The sequence below is a fragment of the Bicyclus anynana genome, chromosome Z (genome assembly GCF_947172395.1).
Source record: "Bicyclus anynana chromosome Z, ilBicAnyn1.1, whole genome shotgun sequence".
NCBI lineage: Eukaryota > Metazoa > Arthropoda > Insecta > Lepidoptera > Nymphalidae > Bicyclus > Bicyclus anynana.
In genome coordinates, this window is record NC_069110.1 from 12,333,181 (window position 1) to 12,358,794 (window position 25,614).

Here is a 25,614-nt window from a genome sequence, read left to right on the forward strand (position 1 = left end):
AGGGGTATGGTAGGATAGAGGTAGGAGTGGGGTAGGGTAGGGGTAGTTGAAAGTTTACATCGAGTTTCACGCGGACGAAGTTGCAGGCGTCGTCTAGTACTAAAATAAACACATTCAGGCGTGTTTATAGTTAGAGTTGTGTAGCTCAACAATCATAGCGCGGGATGTTTATATAAGCACAATAAAATAGACCTCATACCTAATCATTTGGTATGTGTTGTGTGGTTCAGAGTGCCTAGTGGTAGTTCTCAAACTGTGACGGTCGCGTAACGTAAATGCGAAATTCTAAGGAATTGAAACAGCGCCATATAGTGGCACTACTGCACAACCGTTTCAATTCCATATAAATTCGCGTTTACGTTTTCGCGATCGTCACATTGAAAACTCCCACTAGGCAGTCAGTACGGTAATTTGCGGAACGTGAACCAAACTTATAAATAATAATAATCACTCTTCGATCGAAACTACATTCGGTTTGAATGAAGCCGTCTATAATTTTGCTCCAAGCTAATGACTCGATGTAGCTCGTTTTTCTATTCTGTGGAATCAATAGCAGTAAACACAATGCACAGCGCACTCTGTTACATAATTTATTAACGATACTTAGGTGAATATTTGATTGGAAAATCAATACTTTTTAAGTTCTGAAGTGAATAAGAATGTTGTAAGCAGGTGACCAACAAAATATTGTGTTAAATACAATATTTGCTTTTCTTCAAACTATTTATTCTATGATCTTATATATTATTAATATATCTAAATATATATAATCTATAATTAAATAAATAATATCTGTTTGCTCGACCATTACTCGATTAATTATTGTATGAGTTTTCTTATTTGGTTCTTGAGTTTAAGTGAGACCTAACCAATATTTGCTCTGAATTTAAAATAAGCTTCTTTGTTAATTGAGTTAATAAATAATAGATATTAAAGAAATTTATTTTGAAAAGGAAAGAAGATACCGTAGGTGTGATAGTAATCTCTGGATTTACCGACTGATTTTCAAAATTCGTTTACGAATGTATCTGCACAGTAACAATGTTTTATTATATCCCCGTATTCTTACGGGGACGGGAACTACGCGAGTGATTTTAATGGTCCCTTACAAAAAAACAGTTTTCTTTATATTAAGGACTGATAACATATTCCATTACAGGTGACATCACACAAAAAGGATATGAGAAGAAACGCACCCGACTTCTCGCGCCCTACACGGCGCAACAGCAGCCTCAAGGTTAGTTAATTGTTATCTGATTCTATGTAATAGCTTCTAACACTGTTGCCTGAACTAATAATATTGTTTTTAATGACCCGCAAGTACTGGCACAGCTTCTAAAATCTAAATTCCATTTAACCCAACCTAATTGGTATATTAGTGGTGTCTAGTGTGAATCGAAATATTCACCAGTACTTACGAGTCCAAGGTCGCGACAGAAGCGTCGTCGGGGTCAAGTGTCAATTAGTCGTCGTCGATGAACGCTGGACTCGCGAAATATTGGGACCTCAGCGTCTCATGCCTCGTCTCCTCAACTAAGGTTAAATGATGAGGCCATCTTGAATCTGTTCTCCCGATTCGGTTCGAATTTAGAACAGAGGACGATGAACTACCATAGTTTTATGGGTATTATTAATTATAATAATAATAAACGCTTCAGAGAGATGATACGCGAAGTTACTCGTAATGCATGGTTGCATAAATGACGCTTAATTGTTCTTAGTATTAGAGTTTACTACTCTATTACTTGTTTTTTATGATCGCCAACGTTTATTGGCATTGTTACATTGACGTTGTGTTGCTCCGGTAGTAGAAATCATTAAAATAATGAGGCCGACCTTCGGTCTCGCGTAGCGTAAAAAAATCAAACTGGAAATATAAACAATTAATGTATAACGAGGCCCAGCGTTCGTCGATAACGACATTATATAGGTACAGTTTGTACATGTAGTTACCATAGTTATTTTTGTTTACGTATAATAGTTTAGTCTGGTGAGCTACACGCACGTCAACCACACTTTATCAGAATGTTACTCAGTACCTTCGTCAAGGCACGTAATGTTATACTAGAACTGGCACTCATAAATGGATCAGCTTCATGCTTGTGGTGCAATTTGCGTATAAATATCGAAACTGTTATAAACCTTGGCCCGAGGTGAAACGTAATGAGGTGCGTATGAAACTAATGAAGTAATCAATTATCCGAATAGGCACGAGATCACAAACGTTTCTAATGTCAATGTTCACGTTATCCCTATGAATGCCCACCGCATGAGTGTATTATTCCTATGCTATATATGTTAACACTTGCAAAATGTTACAGTTGCGAAATCTTTAATCGTATCGTGTTTAATATACTTTTGATTATTGGATCAAATAGCAGGGATAATTGGATTTAATTAGTAGTGAAATCGTTTCTCGCTAGCACGAGTAGCTGAACGGATGCTAAGATGAAATTTTACTGTCAGCTAAAATAGACATTATGAGCGGTAGTATTCAACTGTGTTTAAATTATCTCACTTTACCATTACATGTTTAGTCCAATAAAATGTATAAACCACACACAGTTTGCTATAAAAAAACAATAATAAATCTCTGTCTTATATTTTTGTTTTTTTTTAATCAAGTTAGTTATAATACTTCATATTAAATGAAAGTTCCGCTTCATCTCAGTGATGTCGTGTAGTTTTTACTGCCTAATTACACACCTTGTTCACTCTTTTGAAACGTAATCAAATTGAAATGTTTTTATCTTTAGCTATGCCATTTTCTATTTCACAGTTTGTATCTAATCATCATTCTTGATTTTGAAGTATTTTAAATGTTGTTAAGACATTTAATGATGTAGCAATAACAAATTTCAAAGTTTTAATAGTCTGTTAAAGTTGCATTGTTATAGTCGTAATTTTGTCTGCCTCTTGAGACTGTTCACACTTGAATTTAATTGTCAGTGTCTGACATTGAACACAAGAATGTATTTTTATACAAAATAACGTGCAAATGTCTGATGTGTATTTTCAAACGTTGTGGATTATTTCATTCCGGTGATATCGGCCTTTCAAGCGCGTACTAAAATTGGATTTTAGGTTGCGCTTGGTAAATGCGGTATCGGCATGGGTACACCAGTACAGCCCGTATTGATCGCCCACCTCTCGAATTGCCAGCTTGAGCATTTTCGGGCCTGCATTGCGCCACCTGATAACGTCCTCACCTCGGCCCTTATCAGACGTTGGGTTCAACGTACTTTATGATAATCCGTTGCGCAACCCAAAGCATACTATAACTATTTGATTACTGCAAAACTGGCTTCGGTGTAGTAGGTCTTTACGCGACACATTTAAGTGTTATCAAAAATGCAAGTAAAAGTAGTCAAACAACCGCAAAAAAATGAGAGCGACAGCTTAAAAATTGATACCTACATATTGGCTGTACATTGTTCGTTACTTATGTATTGTTGATATTTTATGAGTGACATTTGACCCGGAAAGGTAGATGTTATAATATGCATTATGATAGGAGTCTGCCTACTTACTCAACGGTTTATAAAAAGGTGTCCAAGCGTTATCTAAGGGTATATTACAGCAGGCAATCAACTGCCTCGCGGGCCTCGCGGCGACAGTGGCAGCAGCCGCCAGCTCACAAGGAACCGACGGACACATCGACGGGTCACGCACAACGAGAAGAGATACCACTCAGGTATCTTAGGACTGTAGATGGATTGGTAGTGGCCACTAACACGATAACAGACACACACACACACTGTACGAATTGACGAATATTCTGTAGCATAGCATTCATTAAAACAATATTACAAAGCCATTGTTATCCGAAAAACCTATTATCGTATCTATATGCTCGGTCAGGTTTCGGCTAACGAGCGTTCGATAAATATGTTGCCCAAAGCGTATAACAATGTTAACGAAGTTTCAATTAAAACCATTTAAAATGTCAGGAGGATATTTGTATTGAAAATATATTTTAGTTAAAATCTGCACATTGGCGAATTCGTTTTTCATTAAATAATATTTAAAGACTGAATATTTTTTTCACTACTAAATCTCGTTCCATATTATCAATGGCGGCCAATAATTTTATATTTAGGTATAGAGATAGGAAACTAGATAATATTTTTTGTATTGTATTATTTTTTATATAGGTTTTCTATTTTATATACATACTTCGCAACTTATTATATTACGTTTAACAAATAGCTGTTTCCCATTAGGACGTACAGATCTCCTCGGGGAAAATGCTTTAGTTAAATTATTGTAAAGCAATAAAGGTCTTATATTAAGATAGCAGATGCCCCGCGAATTTCCCGTTCCCGTGGGAATACTGGGATAAAATATAGCCTATGTCATTCACAGACATGGCTTTCCAGTGATAAAATAATTTTCAAATTCGGTTCCGTAGATACAGAGATTACCTCTACACCACAATTTTACCTCTTTATAATATTATAGATTATTCAATGTTCACTAATGCTACTGTCGCACACAAGCTTCGTTTATAAGGGAATTTAATTATAAAAATTACCTCCACAGTAACGAGAATGTCTATTATTCAAGTTAATTAAAAGCGTAACAATATAAAAGTATGTGTTTCAATAGGACCTTGAATGTGTTATCGGTGCTAAATTGTCGCATGCAAATGCGTTCCGCTCTGTAGGTATAGCGCGTCGAGTCACGCTCTTTGTTGATGACATCCCTAAGTTTAATTAAATACCCTGATACTTTTTGTCAGGCAATCTTGATGCATTCAGCGTCTAAAGTTTCTGTTTCTTGCCGATAGCTTATTTATTGGTCGCTTACGTAACTCCCTACTGGGGAGAAGTTGTCAAGTTGAATAAGTCAAAAAGCTTGACTGGGTCACAGAAAACATATATACAAGTACTGGGTCCGTTAGTTGTCTATATATGACTTAAATCGCGTGGAAAATCTTCTTCAAACTTCAGAGAATAGATTCTCATGCAAAGTTGCTACTACGATTTCCACCCCTTAATTAAAAAAAAATACTTCCTCAGAGAGTCTCTGTGTCATAAAAATAAAATACTGAATAATGACCGATTTTAGCTTGCTACAAAGTTTCAGCAGTTTTAGTTAGTTATCGTTTTATAAATGACAATCGCACCTGGTCAAGCTTCGCTCTGACTTATGTGCACTTCTTCCTTACCCTACACTGATCACTACCCTTACCCTACCCCTACACACCTCTACGCTACCCTACGCTAGGTAGGGATACCCTTTGTAGGGATTGAAGGACCTTTGTTCCTATTTTATTGTGTAAATAAAATACTTATTCCCCTAAAGCAGTAATTGGGCTTCATATCGTTTTATCTCATTATATGTATTCTAACAAAGCAATATCATTACACTGCTTTATTAGAAAAACAAATACACCTTTGTTGAGGGCTATTTGTTATGAAAGCGAAACCTTGAAATACTTCGTTTGACCGAAATTTGAGTAAATTATAGGGCCGTAAATAGATTTTATGGAAGCTATTAGCGAGTATATTTTACACAGAAAATATACACATGAGTACAATGTGTATTAATCATTGTAAATGGCATTAAACTGAGGGGACTACATTAGTTGTCCTTAGACATGATGATGACTGACATAGAGTTCTAACTGCAACCAGTTCAATTTGCATTTAACCCTGTTTGATTCACCCTTCTGATAGATTAAAACCGGTCGATTTGTTATTGTTGTACTATTAATAAGTGATTAGTATTTAATCCTATATGCATATCTTTTTATAAGCTTCCATTTTATAATGAGTGTAATTTACTACTGCATTTAATATTTAATTTATTTATTTGTCTATCCGTATCGTATTGAAAACCGGCATTATCTATAAAATGGCAGAGAACTGTCTCTTGTATGAGGTGATATGATATATTGTATGCCCCTCTTAAATATTTATTTTATCCTGTTTTATTTTGTATTTGTGGCAGCGACAACAATAATACATCATCTGTAAAAACTTCAACTGCTTAACTAGTGGAGTCAAAAAATACATAAAATGTGCTGGAAGTCCTCAGAAACAGCTCCGAAACAGAAAATCATCAAAATCGGAGCTGTTTCTTCTGAAATTCGGAGGTCGAGGAAATATGCTCTATTGATTTCACTAAGCTATCACGGTTCATGAGATTAAGCTTAGTGACAGACGGACGATGGGTTGGTCTTAATAATAGGATTCCGTTTTACTTTTTGGGTACAGAACCCTAAAAATAGATCTTTACTGACATAGATAATGCGCCATTGTTTTAAGTTTTTGTGCTCTTTAATTTCTTTCACACTCTACTATTGTGTCATTTCTGGAATTAATATCAATTAGCTTTTACACTGTATGAAAATACATCGATGTAGAATAAGACCCTCTGCCCTCTTCTTGAAATTTAATATGGATTTATATGATTTAATAGGGTCCATGGGCACACGAACCAAATATTTATTCATGACAATATTGTTTAAACTTTTTATATTATATTGTTTATTTAACTGGGTATTATTTAACAGGGGCTTTTTTCATCCAAGCCATCCTTCAAATTTGTTTCGCCCGGTAACAATATACACCCGCACTCTTCCTTGATATTTAATTTTATATATCTTGATTTATTTATTCTGCATAAATCGGTTATAATGTTGTAGTATTTCTTATTCTGTAAACAAACCTACCTCATAATGCATAATAAATCTTTGTATACGAATTTACAGTGCTTGCAAAATAAATTTCTAGTAGAAAGTATTAATATGATTAATGGGTACAAAAATTAACATGGCTGCGTTGATCAATTTCTCCGATAAAATATAATCGATCGTGTCTAATAGTCAAGACAAATAAACACACGCGGCCAATTCCATCCTCGCTCGTCGGGCCCATCCGCTGGTGTTTTTGTGAACATTTAGTGTGTCAGTGGGACGAGGTAGAACGCACTTGCCCAGTATTCGTCGGCGTAAAACGAAAAAGCGCAAATAACAAAAACTAACCTCAATACGGCTCGGTTGAACATATTCTCCCCATTGTTATCATATTATACAGTATTTTTCTTTTGACGAGCTTGAAAAGAGTAGACCTTTTTAACTCACCTCTATGATGGAGGAGTATCACAATAAATATTACCAGTATTTCAATTCCATAGAATTTTTCTGCCTTTTTAAATGAATAATTGGTATTTTTTTCAACAGTTTTTATCAACAGTTGTACAAATGTTACATTTGTTAATACGTAAAAGTATGGATTAATACAATATTTAATTATGTATCGATTGATTGGTAAACACCGCATAAAATGGATGAAATTTCTATAGACCAAATATAACTCGCATACAAAAAATGATGGCACAATTTAACAAAATATATAAAATGAAAATAATCCCGACTGCATAAAGATCTGAAAAAAAAATATGCTTAGTCCTGAAGTGTCGAAAGCACTTAGAAAAACAGTCGAAATACATTTGTTTTTCACCACAGTCTATAGCGTCTCACAGTCGTTGTATTGGTTTTTTTTAATTCACCTAACTAAGAACACTTAGGTTATTAATACAAATGTAATGATATCTTAATTAAACCCGTCCAGCGGTTTGGAAGGTAATTAAGAAGAACGGGGTAATTAAGAATTAAGAATATTACATACATAGGTACAAGATACGCGCGAAAAACATAACCCTTCCTGCAGTTGAGTAATAACCACTGTAAAAACAATAGAACTAATGTTCGATAACTCAAACAACCATGTTCGCACAGCATCGTACAATTAGGTATGTAGTCCCCACTAAAAATAAAACAACAGCAAAGTATTCGAGCGGAACGATCCAAGCATAGAGTGCGGTAGAAAATATACCGAGATTTTTATCTATACTAATATTATAAAGAGGAAAACTTTGTTTGTATGTTTGTTTGTTTGATTGTAATGAATAGGCTCAAAAACTACTGGACCGATTTTAAAAATTCTTTCACCATTCGAAAGCTAAATTATCCACAAGTAACATAGGCTAAATTTTATTTTGGAAAAAAAATAGGGTTCCGTAAGATATTTGGGTTTTTCAAACACAAGGTGTAAAAAATCAGTCAGTAGGGGTAGGATAAGGGTGTTTACATAGAGTTTCTCGCAGACGAAGTCGCGGGCGTCGGCTAGTGTTACAATATAATATTAGATCCGGCCCTCGAATCCGTGTAGTAGAATAAGCTCCTTGTATTTGATATGTAGCGAGCAGAAATGATTTAAACAGAAATTGTATTTTTAACAATTTTATATCTCTCTTTCCAATATTATAAAACGTTACATCCACAATAACCTCCCGATAAGAACCTTGATAAGAAGGAAGATTTCCTTTCTATCAAGGTTCTTTATAAAGTATTTTTAGAGATATATTTTACCTTAAAGATTCTATTTTAATGTAAAGATAGGGTTAAGTAAATGGCAATGTGTTATTTTGTATCTATACTTAATATTATGAAGATGAAGAGTTTGTTTGTTTGTTTGCTTGAACGCGCTAATCTCTACTGGTCTGATTGAAAAAAAATCTTTCAGTGTTAGGTAGCCCATTTATCGAGGAAGGCTATAGGGTATATATCATCCCCGTATTCCTACGGAAACGGAAACCACGCGGGTGAAAAATACAGAAAGAAGTCTATCAAAGTAAACTACATTGCTTATTGTGTGTTTAAGGTCATTACAATAGTCTCAATGAACTTACCTTCCGGTTACATCATCTGATGACAAAACTATAAATGGAAACTTCGTAATAATTTTTAGAGGATTCTTGATATAATATTCATATAAAATTATTCTGGATCATACTAAAAATGTAGTACAGTTTATTAGTATACTTTTTTGTATAGTAATAAATTCTACTATTCTATATAATATTTCTACTATTATATATATTCTATATATAATACTATTCTATCTTCTGATCGATTTAAAAGCGATTTTCAATTGTCAATCGGCAGCTTTTCTGGATTAGCAATTTAGTACAGTATTCACCATAAGACAGGGCTCAATTGGAAAAAGAAATTTAGGAAGACAGAAGAAGAGATGGGTCGATGATATAATAAAAACAGCAGGGAAAAACTGGATACATATATATGGCCAAAGTTAGGGAAGGATGGAGGAGGCTTTTACCCATTGGGGCCACATAACAAAATAACAGAAATGCATTAGTTTATAATTAAGATATTGTGTATTGTAAAATTTGTTAAGTGGAAAATAAAGCTATAATAATAATTTACGATTATCAAATCAGGTTAGTAAATATTCTTTACTTACAGCCAGCATTATTTCTTAAACACCGTATTTCTTCTTTGGCTTCCTTCTACTAAAATATTCTGATGTGAATGTGTTCGTGTTGAACGAAAGGTTTAACGTTGAATACTTTAGTAGCATAGTACATGGTCCGAGCGCCTGCGATCGCTAGACATGCCTCATTCCTTTATGAACACTGAAAGTTTGTCAGACCATGCTTTTGTCATAGGTTGTTAGCCAATTATGGAGTTTGGACCTTGGTGGGTTATGCAGGAAGCAAATTTCAAGGGTTGCAGATGCTTATAGTTCTGTAAAGCGTACCATTTAGATGCTTTTATGGAAAAGCTATCATGAGGAATCTTGTATCCAGTCGCCAGACAATCATTCGCTAGATACTTTTAACTGTGTTTTTCGATGGGTTGCTGCGAAACAAAAAGACTTGATTTCTCATATTATCCTGTGAAAAATATTAATTTTAAATATACTTAAACAATACACAATACATATAAGGGTCCGAAATATATTGATATTACTTAATTAAAGTTGAAAATTTCTTATAAAAACTTAATTTAAATTTCATGTATTAATTCAAATTTTCCAAACGCCAAAAACGCTGTCGTCCATTTTGTGACGTCACAACGTTACTTACTGTACTAATTGTCAAACGCTCCGTTTAGTAAAGGATTTGTTAACGTGACTGAATGAATCGGTTAAAATATAGACCATCATGGCCGGCAGCGTTTTGGCACATATTGTCAAAAAAATATTTGAAAATTGAAATTTTCATAAAGTACTAGCGGACCCGGTCGAGCTTCGCTTTACTTTTGTGCACTTCTTCCATATACATACATATGATATATTTTAAAATTCAAATAATTACAAATCGTTTGTATGGGAATATAAATATTTTTTTAATCTTTTTAAATTTTTCTCGTCGTAAAAACTATCCTAGAACTTCAACGAACATTTAAAAAAAAGAATTGGCCAAAGTACGAACGCATTTTGCGATTCATATATATACATTATAGATTTAAGACCATTAAAAAAAAGTGTCAACTAGCCTATTAGCTACAGTACCTAGGAGGTAAGAGCTTGAAAACTTGTATGTTTTTGTTAAATGAGGTATGTCTGACTATCTAGTGATCGCACTGGTGCAGGTTGAAAACTTGGTTTTGTAAAATGAGGTAGGTCTGACTATGCAGGCTCTGTGTCTAACACGTAAATGGCAACTTTGAACGGTCAGTGGTGCAGGTTGAAAACTTTCTTTTGTAAAATGAGGTAGGTCTGATTATGCAGGCTCTGTGTCTAAAACACGTAAATGGCAACTTTGAACGATCAGTGGTGCGACGCGGCTGTGTTGCGCGGCAAGGATGATGCGGGCCGCGCAAACACAAACATAGGTTTGCTTTTAAAATGCCGCACTTTAAAATTCAGCCGGTTATTTTTACCATTCAACGTGTGCTACTGTTCATATAGAGCTATTACCACACCATTACTCGCTGACGGTTTGCGACTTCGACAGTTTTGTTTCTACATATATACAACTAGCGGACGCCCGCGACTTCGTCCGCGTAAATTTCGATGTCAACTTTACTACTACCCCTACCCTACTCTACCCCTACCCTACCACTACCCCAACCCTACCACTACCCCAACCCTACCCTACCCAACCCCTACATCTTCCCTACCCCTACCCTACCCTACCCCTACCCCCACCCTACCCCTACCCTACCCCAAAACTGCCCCTACCCTACCCCTACCTTACCTACACCCTACCCCCATCCTACCCCTACCCCCATCCTACCCCTACTCTCGCCGTACACTATCCTTTTCCTACCCCTATCCCACCCGTACCCCTATCTCACGCCTATCCTACCCCTACCCTACCACTTCCCTATCCTACCCGTACCTCTACCCTACCACTACCCTACCTCTACCCCTATCCTACCACTACCCTAAACCCGGCCCTAAACCTACCCTACCCCTACACTACCCCTACGCTTCCCTACCCGTACCCTACCCTAACCTGTAACTTCTCTATCTTACTCCTACCCTTAGCAAAATTGGTCCAGTCCTTCGAGAGTGGTGGTATGACCAAGAGAAATAGAGACTTCTATGCTAATAATATAAATAGGTAAAGTTCGTGTGGTTGTAGTAGGTAATCTCTGGATCTACTGGACCGATTTGGAAAATTGTTTTACCAATAGAAAGCTACGTTATTTGCGAGTGTCATAGGCTATGTTTTATCCCCATATTCACACGGGAACGGGAACTACGTAAATGAAAGCGCCGGGCGTCATATAGCGGAATTTCTGCGTCTTTTAGAAATTTTGTATTATCTCCGAAACTATTTAAGTAATTAACATACTGTAAAGGGCAAATCTTATCTCCATAATATCCTTGTGATTATTAAATAATTTATTTTAATAAGGATTAAAGTTTAGTTGTATAAATAATGACGTAAACCTAAGTATATAAAATTAATAATTTTTAAAACCCAAAAGGTACTATATCTGCTAATATATAGAAGATAGATATATGGTGTCGCGGACTTTTTTGTAGATCTTTTAAAGATACATAAAGCCTCCATACATTAATTTCAATTTTACACAATGGTTAAGGCAGCGCATGCGAATAAGTCTGCTTAGGAGGATTTTCGGTCTGACCTGTATGACAAAAACTGTGATAACTCGGCTAATATATATCATACTAATATAAAATATAGCCTATAGCACTCCCCGATAATGTAGCATTCTACTGGTGAAAGAATTTTTGAAATCGGACCAGTAGTTCCGAAGATTACCCCATTTAAAAAATGTGACAAACTTACAAACTTACAAACTTTACCTCTTTATAATATTATATAGTAATATAGTAATATAGTAATATAGTATATAGTATAGAGTATAGACTAGCCCTGCCCTGTAAAAAGAGATAATTTCGTAATTAAAATGCCTATTTCGTTTTATCTCATCATCATCATCATCGTCATGGTGATAATTTATTTCGTTTTATTTCATCATCATCATCATAATGATGATTTTGATAATATGTAGATAAATATCGCTTTCGTGAATTTACCTGTTTAATAATAATAATCTACTATATAAAAATAATAAAAAATAACACAAGTTGATATTGACTCTATCAAAACATGAGTTTAAAATGTACATAATACTATAATAGTTTATATCGTTTTTACCTTAAAAAATATTACAAGTAATTGAAATGTAATTGTGTTTGTGTAATAACTGGCAAGACAATGTATGCTATATTAAAACCTACGACAGATAAAAAACTTAAAACACGATTACAGTGCGGTCGCGTGCTATAAAACAATTCCATTATTAATTATACATATTGTCATATAAAACTACATAGTACAAATATAGGGTAAACAATATTCTACCAACGTCATGTCTATAAGTTGTTCTCGAGAGTCAACACAATTCTCTCGCTTGAAGTTTTGATATTCGGACTCGTTTCCAGTCTCTCGAACAAGCCGATTTCCGAAAAGGCTTTCGTACTTTTCGCACTGCGGCAGGTAATACAGAAGACCGGAGAGTATAACCATAACCAGCCATTTTGCTTAGCGTTTGTGGACTATGTACTTTCTCATTATTTCGGTGTGTAAACCTGTGTGAGCTAAGGTCATTGCAAAGATGCCGTATCAACTACAAGTGTACTTTTTACGTAACTCCTTTAAGTTTTACTTAAAATTATGTAAGCGGTGGCTTTTTATGCCCGATTCTTTTTCGATTATAATAATTTTAATAAAACGCTCCGTGGCTTTGGGTGACACCGTCACAGGTCTACAGGTTAGAATGTAAAAATTCTACATTGTCTTGACATAGAGCAAGCGCAGTGTTAGCCCTCCAGCTAGATGGTCCGATGACATTCAGAAAGTAGTGGGAAGTGGCTAGATGAAGAAGGCGGAAAATAGTGCTCACGGTAAGGCCTATATCCAGCAGTTAACGGATACAGGCTGAAGATGACATAATTGTACTATATGAACTGAATTGGGACTTATAAAGCGGGACCATACGTTCCGGTTCAGTTAGTACTAAACGGACAGTTTTGATACTTGTATATTATTTCCCACAAGGCTTACACATTAATGCCCATTCATACTAGCACAACACATATAGGTAACTAAACATTTATAGAGAATAATAGGCCTTAATACGGATTTGCCAAGAGAAGCGTGTATACGTTCACGGTCCAAATAATTGCAACACTAAAGAAGTACAACGTAAATATTTAAGTTTAGTATTTTCCCTAGTGGGAAAAATGATCCTTGACGAATGATGTTTCTATGAATGAATTATGAACTCGTGCGTTCCCGTTACTGACATGTTCACAGCAGTACATCTGTAGCTCTACATCTGACGTATGCTGTGTGATTTTACAATATGAGATATGTTTTCACTGCTATCGGCAGTCGGCATCTTGATTAGTATTATTATTTACTGTAAGTTTTAGTTCGAAGTCTAATAAAAAAAAACACGTCGAACAGTGCGTGTTGCCAGTGATGACCTATGGTTCTGAGACTTGGTCGTTAACTATGGGCCTCACAAGAAGGCTCAGAGTCCCACAGCGGGCGATGGAATGCTCGGAGTATCTCTGCGTGATCGAATCAGAAATGAGGATATCCGCAGAAGAACCAAAGTCACCGACATAGCTCAACGAGTCGCTAAGCTTGTTCGAAGAGCCGATGGGCGTTGGGGTCCCAAGCTGTTGGAATGGCGACCACGCACTAGAAAGCGCGATGTTGGTCGATCCCCTACCAGGTGGACTGACTATCAAGCGAGTCGCAGGGATTCAGGGATCGTGATGTTTGGAAGTCCCTACAAAAGGCCTATATGTCCTGCAGTGGACCTCAATCGGCTGATATGATGATGATGATGATGATGATGATGATGATGATGATGATGATGATGATGATGATGATGATGATGATGATGATGATGATGATGATGATGATGATGATGATGATGATGATGATGATGATGATGATGATGATGATGATGATGATGATGATGATGATGATGATGATGATGATGATGATGATGATGATGATGATGATGATGATGATGATGATGATGATGATGATGATGATGATGATGATGATGATGATGATGATGATGATGATGATGATGATGATGATGATGATGATGATGATGATAAGTTTTCACGTAAATTAGTACAAGTACAAACTAAAACCATTAGGGTGAGGCCCGAAATATGTATGCAGAAAAAACCAAGGACAACGTTTTTTTTCCTAACCTTTTCCTATACCTAAGTAGCTGGTTATGTGTATTACATATTAAACTAGCAAATATAGCTTACAATACACAAAAATATTGACATCTGTTACGGAAGTATTCACGTAGCACCGGTACTTTGACACCTGGCTACCTGTTAAATTTTAACATGTCATGGTCAACTGTGGTTTGAATTCACTCAGATGTTACTTACTAATATTATAAACTCGCATACATTTATTAAACGTACGTAATACAATTTGCAATCAAAATTCGGCTACCTCTTTTTTTCAAAAATCCTTAACCGTAAAATTGCTTTAAAGCTAAAAAGTATCATCATTACTAGCCTATTTGGTCATTAGAAGACTAAGTAATTTTTTAAGGATTTCTTTTGTAAGAGATGGGATTTGGAGCTTATACTAACCATTGACCATCCAATATATCCACTTGCCTGCATCGCTAACGGCAGGACATCCGATAAAACATATCGTGTGTTGGTCGCGATCTGCATGATATCATACAGATTTGAATTGATAATAATCGGAACCGATTTAACGCGTGGCTTAACGTGCTAGCCGGAGTACGGGGGTGTATATACTATATTACTATATAATATTATATAGTAATATAGTAATATAGTAATATAGTATATAGTATAGAGTATAGACTAGCCCTGCCCTGTAAAAAGAGATAATTTCGTAATTAAAATGCCTATTTCGTTTTATCTCATCATCATCATCATCGTCATGGTGATAATTTATTTCGTTTTATTTCATCATCATCATCATAATGATGATTTTGATAATATGTAGATAAATATCGCTTTCGTGAATTTACCTGTTTAATAATAATAATCTACTATATAAAAATAAGTCGGGTTTTCCTTCCTGATGCTATAACTCTAAAACGCACGAACCGATTTCTACGGTTTTGCATTCGTTGGAAAGGTCTCGGGATCCGTGAGGTTTATGGAAAAGAAAATTCAGGAAAAGGTAGGGGTAGGGTAGGGGTAGCGTTGGGTAGAGGTAGTTGAAAGTTTACATCGAGTGTCACGCGGACGAAGTCGCGGGCGTCCGCTAGTCTATTATATATTAAATATAAAGCTTAGTAATATTTTACTTCTCCCAATCGTTTAATATTGCTTATTGATTTCTTGCATTCCGACTTCCGACGTGTGATCGAGTAGCATAACATTGGTTTAGTACCGATATATATTCATGTCAAAAGTCATACGATCATTTTCTTTTAGAAAAAAAAAATTAACCTTGCTCCGACGAACTGAAATCCAAAAATCAGTTGTATGTTTATTTTGTTTTATAGTTTTATTGAACAAAGAAAAATGCACAAAGGCGAAACATTGAACCATTTTCTACCTGTAAAATGATATATGAGAAAGCATAGCATCTCCTTTCGATTAATGATAATTTTACAAATGAATTGCTTTTAAAATCAAAACTTACCGCGTATCGTCAAAGCTCGCTAAGCCCTCATTCGCACGAGATTTTTTTTACCGGTCGATAAAAAAGCGTTCAAATTATAGTATATGAAAGTCTATTTCTAACGCCTAAAATTGAAAATGCAACACTGCTCGAAAAAAAACGTCGTGTTATAAAAACGTTGTCGTGTGAACATATACTTGGGAATGCATTTGTAGTATTTGAACGCTTTTAAAGTCCGTTAAAAAAATCTCGTGCGAATGAGGGCTTAGTGAGCTTTGACGATACGCGGTAAGCTTTGATTTTTAATAGCAACAAAGACTTGGGAATTAGGAGCCAAGTGCTATTACACCCCCGTACTCCGGCTAGCACGTTAAGCCACGCGTTAAATCGGTTCCGATTATTATCAATTCAAATCTGTATGATATCATGCAGATCGCGACCAACACACGATATGTTTTATCGGATGTCCTGCCGTTAGCGATGCAGGCAAGTGGATATATTGGATGGTCAATGGTTAGTATAAGCTCCAAATCCCATCTCTTACAAAAGAAATCCTTAAAAAATTACTTAGTCTTCTAATGACCAAATAGGCTAGTAATGATGATACTTTTTAGCTTTAAAGCAATTTTACGGTTAAGGATTTTTGAAAAAAAGAGGTAGCCGAATTTTGATTGCAAATTGTATTACGTACGTTTAATAAATGTATGCGAGTTTATAATATTAGTAAGTAACATCTGAGTGAATTCAAACCACAGTTGACCATGACATGTTAAAATTTAACAGGTAGCCAGGTGTCAAAGTACCGGTGCTACGTGAATACTTCCGTAACAGATGTCAATATTTTTGTGTATTGTAAGCTATATTTGCTAGTTTAATATGTAATACACATAACCAGCTACTTAGGTATAGGAAAAGGTTAGGAAAAAAAACGTTGTCCTTGGTTTTTTCTGCATACATATTTCGGGCCTCACCCTAATGGTTTTAGTTTGTACTTGTACTAATTTACGTGAAAACTTATCATCATCATCATCATCATCATCATCATCATCATCATCATCATCATCATCATCATCATCATCATCATCATCATCATCATCATCATCATCATCATCATCATCATCATCATCATCATCATCATCATCATCATCATCATCATCATATCAGCCGATTGAGGTCCACTGCAGGACATATAGGCCTTTTGTAGGGACTTCCAAACATCACGATCCCTGAATCCCTGCGACTCGCTTGATAGTCAGTCCACCTGGTAGGGGATCGACCAACATCGCGCTTTCTAGTGCGTGGTCGCCATTCCAACAGCTTGGGACCCCAACGCCCATCGGCTCTTCGAACAAGCTTAGCGACTCGTTGAGCTATGTCGGTGACTTTGGTTCTTCTGCGGATATCCTCATTTCTGATTCGATCACGCAGAGATACTCCGAGCATTCCATCGCCCGCTGTGGGACTCTGAGCCTTCTTGTGAGGCCCATAGTTAACGACCAAGTCTCAGAACCATAGGTCATCACTGGCAACACGCACTGTTCGACGTGTTTTTTTTTATTAGACTTCGAACTAAAACTTACAGTAAATAATAATACTAATCAAGATGCCGACTGCCGATAGCAGTGAAAACATATCTCATATTGTAAAATCACACAGCATACGTCAGATGTAGAGCTACAGATGTACTGCTGTGAACATGTCAGTAACGGGAACGCACGAGTTCATAATTCATTCATAGAAACATCATTCGTCAAGGATCATTTTTCCCACTAGGGAAAATACTAAACTTAAATATTTACGTTGTACTTCTTTAGTGTTGCAATTATTTGGACCGTGAACGTATACACGCTTCTCTTGGCAAATCCGTATTAAGGCCTATTATTCTCTATAAATGTTTAGTTACCTATATGTGTTGTGCTAGTATGAATGGGCATTAATGTGTAAGCCTTGTGGGAAATAATATACAAGTATCAAAACTGTCCGTTTAGTACTAACTGAACCGGAACGTATGGTCCCGCTTTATAAGTCCCAATTCAGTTCATATAGTACAATTATGTCATCTTCAGCCTGTATCCGTTAACTGCTGGATATAGGCCTTACCGTGAGCACTATTTTCCGCCTTCTTCATCTAGCCACTTCCCACTACTTTCTGAATGTCATCGGACCATCTAGCTGGAGGGCTAACACTGCGCTTGCTCTATGTCAAGACAATGTAGAATTTTTACATTCTAACCTGTAGACCTGTGACGGTGTCACCCAAAGCCACGGAGCGTTTTATTAAAATTATTATAATCGAAAAAGAATCGGGCATAAAAAGCCACCGCTTACATAATTTTAAGTAAAACTTAAAGGAGTTACGTAAAAAGTACACTTGTAGTTGATACGGCATCTTTGCAATGACCTTAGCTCACACAGGTTTACACACCGAAATAATGAGAAAGTACATAGTCCACAAACGCTAAGCAAAATGGCTGGTTATGGTTATACTCTCCGGTCTTCTGTATTACCTGCCGCAGTGCGAAAAGTACGAAAGCCTTTTCGGAAATCGGCTTGTTCGAGAGACTGGAAACGAGTCCGAATATCAAAACTTCAAGCGAGAGAATTGTGTTGACTCTCGAGAACAACTTATAGACATGACGTTGGTAGAATATTGTTTACCCTATATTTGTACTATGTAGTTTTATATGACAATATGTATAATTAATAATGGAATTGTTTTATAGCACGCGACCGCACTGTAATCGTGTTTTAAGTTTTTTATCTGTCGTAGGTTTTAATATAGCATACATTGTCTTGCCAGTTATTACACAAACACAATTACATTTCAATTACTTGTAATATTTTTTAAGGTAAAAACGATATAAACTATTATAGTATTATGTACATTTTAAACTCATGTTTTGATAGAGTCAATATCAACTTGTGTTTTTGGCACTTTTGATACGGTATATTTGCAATAATTATGCCAGTGCGTTTAGCTTCCGACAGTATTCAACATAAACATTTAATAATTGCAACAAGCAATGCGAAAATGATTGTAATTATAAAATAATAGTTTGCAAAAAGAGTCATTATTCACGCTATGAGTCGTGTTTTTTGTATAACCGCCGTGCACTTATGGCATTCTTCACTTCTTTAGTAATAAAAAGTTTGAAGATCTATGTCTATGGAACGAGGCAAAAACTTGAAATGCAACTTGTTGGACGGCACTTCGCGGCACGCGCGATGTCCAGTCAATATTGACTTCGTATCTATAAAGCGTGTCACGGCCAAATATGGCAGAGTGCGATTTTACTTTTATTTTCAGCAATACTGATTATTTCCACGTCGCCATTTTAATGTTTGAATAAAGGAATACTTTCTTCAAAATAATTGAATTCATAAATTCAAAATTCGTCTTTTGTAAGTAGGTTTTGATTATTACTATTTAACTATTCGTTTGAAACTAAAATTCGGTTGTCTGTATAGTCGGTTTACTGACGATAGTTGAACGTGACAACGTCAGAAAATACTGATGGAATGGTTGTATTTTTCAAAAGAAAGAGCGAGATAGACTTTATTTCATGTAAAAAAAATTGGCAACCCTAGAGCGAGGGAACGACGCATGACGTCATCTTTTTTCGAGTTTGCATCTGGCTTCATCGAATTATAAGACGTTGTCACGTCAAAAACTCAACAGTTGCTCTTTTTTAAAAATATATTTAAACAATATAAAAATACAAGTTTGTAACATTAAAATATAATCACCTTAGTAAGTTTAAAAGAAGGTCACTAAGACGGAAACATAATATGTTAATAAAATTATAAAAACTTATCAAATTAGTGCCAGTTTTTTACAATGTAGTTTTAGAGCTTAGAATACTTATTACCAAATGACAGCATCCATGTATTATAATAAATAAATCATAAGACCCTACATATACGAGTATGTCGGAAATACGGATTGACACCAGAAGCGGATTTAAAGAACATAACAATCCTCACTAAGAATGTTCCCACCCTCGCGTGGCAGAGAATGATCTTGAGAGAAGTCCCGGTCTTGTGACCGTTGTGTGTAGGATGTAAAGACGTCTTTTAAAACTAGTTAACACCCCCCCCCCCCTTCTCCACTCAAGTCATTCTCCCCGCCTGTCCCAAAATAAACCATGAAAGATTATACAACAAAGGGTGGGGACGGCTCGAATGTCACTACAAGAATGAGCTAGTCGCCTATATATCCAGCACTCGGCCTCCCACTACTCCCCACCTAACTCACGGAACACTTCGTATGATCTCGTCTCGTGACGACACAAGTCGACTGATCTAATGGATCAAAATAATTTTCCTGATTATCCACTACGTTTTAAACTGTCGGACTTTTAACGAAGTTTTTTATTGCGTATTGATTTTATACTCATATTTTATCATTTTACAATATCAATTTATATATACATCTTCTTAATCCTTTTATAACTTGTAACATTTATAACATTTATTATTTAAGAAAAAATCAAACCATGTATAACACATCAATACACTATTAGCATGTCATATACAGCTATCAATGTATATAAACTCACACATACACTCAACAAAGTGGCTACTACCAATTCGACGAGTCCCTTTTACTCGTAGTATCCGTTTGAAGCACGTAGTTACATTGGGTTCTCTTTTCATCATACTTTTTGTACGTTTTGTAGTTATGCGTCCGTTATTTAGTACTATTTTTACACATAGTTATTCAGGCATGACGTTTTGAGTGAAATAACACTTTGTTTTTTATATTCAATGCTATTAGGAATGAGTTTTAATAAAATTTGAAGTATCAACAGCTTTTTATTTATTGGCACAGTAGCACGACATAATTAACTTATATAGCACGCTATTATATCACTATAATTACTTGTAGCATTAGATTTAATAGTCTATAATAGAATGAGAGACTGTCTGGGTATACCTCATTTTATAAAGGCTAAAAGTTTGTCAGCCTATGCTTCTACCATAGTACCTCAGACTAATTATATAAGGATCTGCCTCGCTAGACGTTACCTCTATCAAAATATAAGATCAATGATCTAACGCGTTTATAAAAACTGCTTCTGAAGAATTGATCTTTCATAGTTGTAATCGTTTTCGCCCTGTAAAGAGCTCCTTGAAATTGCTTTTTTGTGTAGTTGAATGGTTTAAAAAGCGGTTAACAACTCCTAGTTTATTAAATTATGGAATTACGTTTCTTTTATATGAATTTCTAACTTATTTATATCAAATTTGTAATAGGTATAAAGTATAAACAGTATCTGTAAAGAATCGATTCTTTAAATTTCTTTAACAGCAAAACATCGATCAAGTAATTTAATACTCAGTAACAGAATAAACGATGTCTTTGTCAAAGGGTATTAGCGTGTGTAAAAATCACACGTGTATATTGCGATTAAATAGTTTTGTGTAGTGTAAGGACGTACAAAATATTTATTGGTGTTAAATATTTTTGTATGTATTTGTAATTTACTTTGTATTGTGTAATTTTACCCAGTCCCCCTAAAAAATACGACAGACAATTTTGTTCGTGATTTGGGTGCAATACTGGTCTTTACGTAATTAGACCGAGAATACTCGTAGTACGGTAGCCAATTGGATTTTCTAAAGCCACATAATCCCAAACTCTATAATTAGCTACTGTACTTACCTGTGGTAGGAACAAGAGCACAGGTACACGAACTTACAGCCATTATAAAATGAGTGATGACTAGCCATCGTAGTCCTTAATAATTCTAATATCGGAAGTCGACACATTTCAGCAAACAGAAGTTACTATCTTGAAAACAAACCATGCTGCAACATTGTATTGATATCCAATTGAGAAATGAAAGCTGGAAAAGTGAAAGATTTAGTACATTTATGCGTCGCGCTGAGCGTATTTACGATAATAACAGCAAATAACGCCAGCCACACACGATCAATTATACCGTCAAGTCTGCAGTGCACTTAAAGATGAGGGCAGTGAAAAAAATATCGAGATCGTACTCATATGGTTTATATCAGGGATGTAACAGAGGTATTTTATCAGAACCGAAGGCGGAGTCAGTATTTAAATTTGATTTATTGGAGCCAGAACCGGAGTTGCAGGCAGGGTCAGAACTCAGAAATGGTGGCAGGAGAGAGATTTATTTAAGGACCAATAAAACATATTTAGTGAAATTCTTTTCATTTTGTTATTTTAAATATAAAATAAAACACAAACAACGAAAAAAAATAGCATGTTACTAAATTAACAATAAATTAATTTAAATGAATTAAATCTTATAGTAGCAAATTATGCGTCGACCTCCGATTAAAACCTCCGATTTAAAAGTGTCGGAGCCGAAGACGGCACCGAAGGTTTAATAATAACGTAGTCGAAGCTCCGTAACATCCCTGGTTTACATTTGAACGTGTGTAAGGGCGGCACACATGACGCTATTCATATATTTATTCGGATACGAGCGCGTCGATACAACGTCCGACGTCTCGCCGAGTTTTACCGTCCCGCCCACTTGCCCATCGATATAATATAGTCTGCGCACTTTCCAACTTTTGTAAAGTAAAAAGTGAAGATAGAGAATAAGACTGGTTTGTTTACCTGAGTGTAACGTTTAATTTTCAATATAAGTTTGCTACATTTTGAAAGTAGATAATAAATAAACTGTATATTCCAATCAGCTTGTCCTATATTAATAGGCTACTCGCCTACTCTACAAAACTAAGAAGATTGTTTGTATAGAGGCAGTTTAGATGCCTAGAAAATCTTATCACATTTTTATTTGTGAAAATAATGTCGTAATTGTAATATTTTTATAAAACAAAATTGTATTTTTATCACGTCACCGCAAACGCCAATCATAAACTGGGACGTCATTCGCTACAAGGCATCGGTTTGTGATTGGCGCTTGCGGTGACGTGATATATCACATCACTGCAAACGCCAATCACGCTGTTATCTCATATAGCAAAAATTTTACGTAGATATTTTTTCATTTATATTGTTTTTTTTACTGGTTATTATTGAAGGGACAAAATAAAATATAGCTTATAGTACTTCCATAATTCAGTTTAAACTCTGTTAACATAAAAAAACATACATACAGCCGAACGTAGAACCTCCTCCTTTTTGGAAGTCGGTTAAAAAGAGGCAAGTAGCTTATTGCACTACAAGTATAATACTATTTAAGACTGCAATAAACATTAGAAGTAATCATCATCATATTCAGTATTTTTAAACGGCCTACTATTCAGCCAAGCCTCTCTCCTTATAGGAGATAATAGAGCAACGTGGTGGGTATAAGCTCCACATCCATTCTCGTTTAAGGAAGGACGCCTGGCTTCTATAGTGGACCGTTTAAATATGCTGTTAATGGTGAATTGATATAACAATGTTAAATTCCGCTTAAGAATATAGGTGCTCTTGTTTGTACATCCTAATAATATAATAAACATGAAAGTTTGTATGGATGTTTGGATGTTTTTTACTCTTTGACGCCGCTACTACTGAAGCGATTTGGCTAAAATTTGGAATGGAAATGGATTTTACTCTGGATTAACACAGGCTACTTTTTATTCCGAAACCATCATGCTTTCCCGAGATTTGCAAAGACTGATGATTTTGATGATATGAATATTTGTTACTCCTTCACGCCTCGACTACTGAACCGAATTCGCTGAAATTTGGTATTGAGATGTATTACAGCATGGATTAACACATAGGCTACTAAATAGGAAAACGAAATTCGCGAGCATCCGCTAGTATATTATAACACCTTTTAAAAGATGTAATTGTTTTTTTGAGTCAAGTGAGAGGACAGTGCAGTTAAATTGTACGTTCCAGCTTGCAACTTAACAATATAAGGATATTGTCAATTAAATTTTGAAACCTGAAACTATATTTAATTTTATCGCCTACGCAACTGTATAATCCGTTTGCTAGCTAATTTAGTCTGTGAATACCTGATACGAGGTGTTTTACGGCTTCTATCAATTTTTACTGAGCTATCCTGGATTAAGACTTGTAACATAAGGATTGTTTCGTAGATACGAACCATTGTATATTTGTATGCAATGAATAAGCTCTTTCACCAGTGGCAAGCTACATTATCAGAAATTATTTAATCCCACGAGAATAGAAACCAGAGGTTCTGCTAGTAAGTAATAAATATATTCGATCTCAATTGAATATGCAATTTTGAAAAGGGCACATGTCAAATATACTATACATACATACATACATATAGGATGCGTGATAGCCCAGTAGATATGACAACTGCCTCTGATTCCGGAGGGTGTGCGTTCGAATCCGGTCCGGGGCATGCAACTCCAACTTTTCAGAATTTGAATGCATTTTAAGAATTTAAATATCACGTGTCTCAAACGGTGAAGGAAAACATCGTGAGGAAACCTGCATACCAGAGAATTTTCTTAATTCTCTGCATGTATGAAGTCTGCCAATCCGCGTTGGGCAAGCGTGGTGGACTATTGGCCTAACCTCTCATTCTGAGAGGAGACTCGAGCTCAGCAGTGAGCCGAATATGGGTTGATAACGAACGAACTAACATTCATATATTAATATAGCCAAGCATAGCTTTAACAAACAAACATCGCATTAAACCGCGGAGTGACAATCCTGGTTTTCTCATTGGAATTCGCCTACCGAAAAATTTTAGTCATTATGAATAGACAGACTTGACTTAATAAAAGTGTTGGTAAACAAAGCCTTAATTAAATAAGCTGTTTTACATACAGACGAACAAACTGAATTTCCAAAAGCAGCTGTATTATACAGGCATATAATACAGCTTTCTATTGTGCTCACCTTGTTCAGATTAAACTTCTTTGCGATCTATACAAATATTGTTAAGAGTTTGCGAGGTTGTAGGGGAGTAATCTCTGAATCTAAAGAACCGATTTTAAAAAATTCTTTTATCAATAGAAAGCCACTTATTTCCAATTCTCATACGCATATATTCTATCCCCGTATTAATACGAGAATGAGATCTATGCGGGGGAAACTGTAGTAATATATGTATGTGATAGGCGGACATTGAGAGCACAGTAGGTATAACAACTAGGTGTCTATTTCCGGCCTTCGAATAGCATGTAAACCGTCTGTCCTCCGTCAGATTGCATACCTATGTGATTTATATGGAATTCCTAGGTTGGGGCATAAATTCCCTGCGTAGTTAATAAATCCTCCTGAAAATTGGCTTGTTTTGTTACTCAATGACTATCATTAAGTATTCATTGTAATTTATGTCGTTATTGTTTAATATTTTTATTAGGTGCCTGGTCTGCAGCATCCGAAAAACCTGATGCCTCAGCATTTTTAAAGTATTTGTAGATTTAATATTTTAACTTGATAGAACCTAACCAGTTTAGATACCTGTGGGGCCCTTATTTTTGTACGCTTTATATTAGCTTCACTTGTATATGTATGTAAGAAAATCCCACTTGCCGATCTTCGCTTAGGATGAAATTTTGCACACGCTCTGTGTTCTGATGGCAATACATGACTAGCTAAGAAATGTCATTGCAAATCCAATATGGCGGCCTCCCCAAAATGGCGGCCTGGTTGTTTGAAATCCACCCCATGATATGGATATCAAATTAAAGGGTTTGCTGTCAGGAATGCGACAAAATAATAGTCACGTGACTTAA

The 25,614-nt window shown here is 35.6% G+C and overlaps 1 protein-coding gene across 6 annotated transcripts in view; it reads left to right on the forward strand.

Moving 5' to 3' along the window:
- Nucleotides 1-25,614, forward strand: part of LOC112049111 (disco-interacting protein 2) — a 121,471-nt gene that overhangs the window by 18,592 nt on the left and 77,265 nt on the right. For 3 of the 6 annotated variants that reach the window (XM_052890891.1, XM_052890886.1, XM_052890887.1), the window contains exons 2-3: nucleotides 1,160-1,237; nucleotides 3,581-3,694. In XM_052890891.1, coding sequence (XP_052746851.1) covers nucleotides 1,160-1,237; nucleotides 3,581-3,694 — 192 coding nt within the window. The remainder of the gene's footprint in view (nucleotides 1-1,159; nucleotides 1,238-3,580; nucleotides 3,695-25,614) is intronic. The other 3 variants (XM_024086889.2, XM_024086890.2, XM_052890890.1) reach the window with 2 other exon arrangements.